Source organism: Limulus polyphemus, unplaced genomic scaffold (assembly GCF_000517525.1).
Source record: "Limulus polyphemus unplaced genomic scaffold, Limulus_polyphemus-2.1.2 Scaffold7933, whole genome shotgun sequence".
NCBI lineage: Eukaryota > Metazoa > Arthropoda > Merostomata > Xiphosura > Limulidae > Limulus > Limulus polyphemus.
This window is the reverse complement of record NW_013673543.1, coordinates 714-4,318: the sequence shown is the minus strand read 5'-3', so window position 1 is coordinate 4,318 and position 3,605 is coordinate 714. Positions and strand designations below refer to the sequence as shown.

Sequence of the window (3,605 nt, the reverse complement as noted above, 5' to 3'; positions counted from 1 at the left end):
ACATCTTTCATGAATTATTGTTTCAAACATGGTAACCTCCATCTTTCATGAATTATTGTTTCAAACATGGTAACCTCCATCTTTCATGAATTATTGTTTCAAACATGGTAACCTCCATCTTTCATTCATTGAACTATTTGAAAAGCTCAGTAACCTTAAACAAGATGACTGTTTTGTAACATACACAGTATCAACTAAACATTGAGAGGTGACAACACAGTGAAATCATTTCTTTTTAGGAAGCTCAAAAATTTTGTTATTCAGAATATGAGATTACCCCCCCCCCCCACTATGAAAAATATTAAATCAAATGATTTAGTAGGTTTTGACCAGGCATGAATAAGTGATTAGTGTGTTAGGTTGCAGACTGAAGGGTCCAAGGTTTGAAACATAATACCTCTGAATATGCTACACATTTTCAGCTGTCACTGTGTCATAAAAGCTACAGTCAGTTCCATTATTTGGTTCACATAATTAGACAAAGCCTTTGTGATGATGGGTGCTAACTGACTGTCTCTTCCCCAATCAGTAGGCTTTACCTGAATTCCAGAGATCTTTCGTTTGTTTGGTTTAGAGCAAAGTCACACTGGGTTATCTGCTGTGTCTGGTGCAAGGAATTGAATCCCTGGATTTTAGTATTGTGAGTCTGTAAACTTACTTCTGACCCACCAGAAGACCCTAGGGGGTCACTGACTGGATCATTTTTTAATGAATGCAAGAAAATAATTAAACTGAAAACACTTTTAAGCTAGTAAGAAAAATTCTGAATGTTATTTACTGATTTCAAAGTCTGTCTCTTACTATTACATCCAAAATTGTAACCTTTAAGGATATATGGTGCCATGCGGAAATATATGCCATATGTTGTGTTTGAATATATGTATATATATTGAGGTATTAGTTTTAAAATATATGAATAAAATCATGCCATTATATAAATTGCTGTAATCTCTAGTCATTGGAAAACCCTTTTAAATTCATACATTTTCTGCTTTATTCTCAACAGCACGAGATGTGGTCAATGACCTTATAAAGAAGAACATAGACAGCCCTCACGACTTTAGCTGGTTAAGTCAACTGCGCTACTACTGGGAGAATGGGAGTGTGGTTGTCAGAATGATAACCACTGATATTCAGTATGGGTTTGAGTACTTGGGAAATTCTCCGAGGCTTGTTATTACCCCACTGACTGACAGATGCTATAGGTATGTTTCAGTTTAGCGATGAAGTCTTTTTCATACTGTATTATAAATATAAACTAAAGTTTTATATTAACAACTATGTGTAATTGTAGTAACAGATTTTTTAACAGAGTGATTATGAAGTTAGAAACTACCTACACTAAGCTTTAACAATGTAACATTTAGTATTTTTTTAAATAGATTACTCATCTGGTCATTATGGATTTTAGTTATAATTTAATCATGAATATTAATATTTACTATAAAAAAAGGTTAATGAAAGGACGTTTTAATGAATGTTTTAATATATAGCATTATTTGATGGCAAATGAATTTGTTGAACATTCAAACTTAGATCAATCGTGTTTTTTTACTCAGACATCTTCATACAATCAAGATGACTTACACATATATATTATAGAAAAAAATTTTAAGATTTCTGTTCTGAATTCTAGAACTTTAATGGGGGCTCTGAAGCTGAACCTTGGTGGTGCTCCAGAGGGGCCGGCTGGTACAGGGAAGACAGAAACATGCAAAGATCTTGCTAAAGCAGTTGCTAAGCAGGTTAATATAAAATCATTGATTTGTTACATACCACAGAACAGAAACCATGAAATACCAGCTACACATTAATGTTAAAGTTATATGTTTTACAAATGTATATTTGATGACCACAGAAAGATCACAAAATATGAATCTCTTAATCTTGAAATTCGTATAGTTTTATAGCATGGTTGTAACGTCGATTAATTAACTACTCTACAAAAGATCTTGTTGGGAGTTAGGTTTACTCTCTAACTACATGTGGCTTATTCTTTAGCAAGCTGTTCTTAGTCTGCACCGTAAAACACTTGGAAACTAGTTGGTTGAAACTTAAAGGTTTAAAAAGTTGGATACACATCAAATGGAGACAGAAAGAACTATACAAATTACTTATATGAAATGTTATAATCATATTTGCCTGATTTTATACTGGATACTTTTTACGTGATAACCTTGATAAATTTGTTTGTTGTAATGTTAACATTTAAAGGAACAGATTGTTAATACTTTTTAGAATGAATTATATTATTGGAGCAAAGTTTTAACTATATGTTCTGTAGAATAGATAACATTGTTAAAAGTATAACTATGTCTATCACATAGATTATATTGTTAAATGTGTAATTTTATGTTCTGTAGAATGTATTACATTGTTAAATGTGTAACTTTATGTCTATCACATAGGTTACACAGTTAGAGATTTAACTTTATGTTATGTAGAATAGATTACATTGTTAAAGTTTTAATTTAATGTTCTATAGCATAAGGTACATTGTTAAATGTGTAACTTTATGTTCTGTAGAATATATTACATTGTTAAAGTTTTAATTTAATGTTTCAATGTAATATATTCTACAGAACATAAATTTACACATTTAACAATGTACCTTATGCTATAGTTAAAGTTTTAATTTAATGTTCTATAGTATAAGGTACATTGTTAAATGTGTAACTTTATGTTCTGTAGAATATATTACATTGTTAAAGTTTTAATTTAATGTTCTTTAGCATAAGGTATCGTTGTTAAATGTGTAACTTTATGTTATGTAGAATAGATTACATTTTTAAAGTTTTAATTTAATGTTCTATAGCATAGGGTACATTGTTAAAGTTTTAACTTTATGTTATGTAGAATAGATTACATTTTTAAAGTTTTAATTTAATGTTCTATAGCATAGGGTACATTGTTAAATGTGTAACTTTATGTTATGTAGAATAGATTACATTTTTAAAGTTTTAATTTAATGTTCTATAGCATAGGGTACATTGTTAAAGTTTTAACTTTAAATTTTGCATCATTATATGCATCCATGTGTGTACTGTGAACCATGGTTTTTCCTCGTGTTCAGTGTGTTGTATTCAACTGTTCTGATGGCTTGGACTACAAGGCTATGGGGAAGTTCTTTAAGGGTCTTGCTCAATCTGGAGCCTGGGCCTGTTTTGATGAGTTCAATCGGATTGAATTGGAAGTATTATCTGTTGTAGCCCAGCAGATTCACAGTATCCAGCATGCCATATCACAGAACTTGAAATTCTTTATGTTTGAGGGCACAAACATATCTCTGAATCCTACGTGCACCATGTTCATTACAATGAACCCTGGATATGCTGGACGTCAAGAACTTCCAGATAACCTGAAGGTTAGTTTGAACTACGTTATGTTAAACTCATTTTAAGTATAGTGTATATTTTATCCCTGGATATGCTGGACGTCAAGAACTTCCAGATAACCTGAAGGTTAGTTTGAACTACTTTATGTTAAACTCGGTTTAAGTATAGTGTATTTTAACCCTGGATATTCTTGATATCAAGAACTTCCAGATAACCTGAAGGCTAGTTTGAACTACTTTATGTTAAACTCGGTTTAAGTATAGTGTACAT

The 3,605-nt window shown here is 31.2% G+C and overlaps 1 protein-coding gene across 1 annotated transcript in view; it reads left to right on the top strand.

Annotated features, from left to right (window-relative positions):
• The window catches only part of LOC111089936 (dynein heavy chain 3, axonemal-like), a gene marked incomplete at its 3' end in the record, with an annotated part of 10,720 nt that extends 7,356 nt beyond the window's left edge, over window positions 1–3,364 (top strand). Inside the window, exons 6-8 of the mRNA XM_022403229.1 lie at window positions 1,007–1,205; window positions 1,637–1,745; window positions 3,074–3,364. Coding sequence (XP_022258937.1) covers window positions 1,007–1,205; window positions 1,637–1,745; window positions 3,074–3,364 — 599 coding nt within the window. The remainder of the gene's footprint in view (window positions 1–1,006; window positions 1,206–1,636; window positions 1,746–3,073) is intronic.
• Window positions 3,365–3,605: the final 241 nt, after the last annotated feature.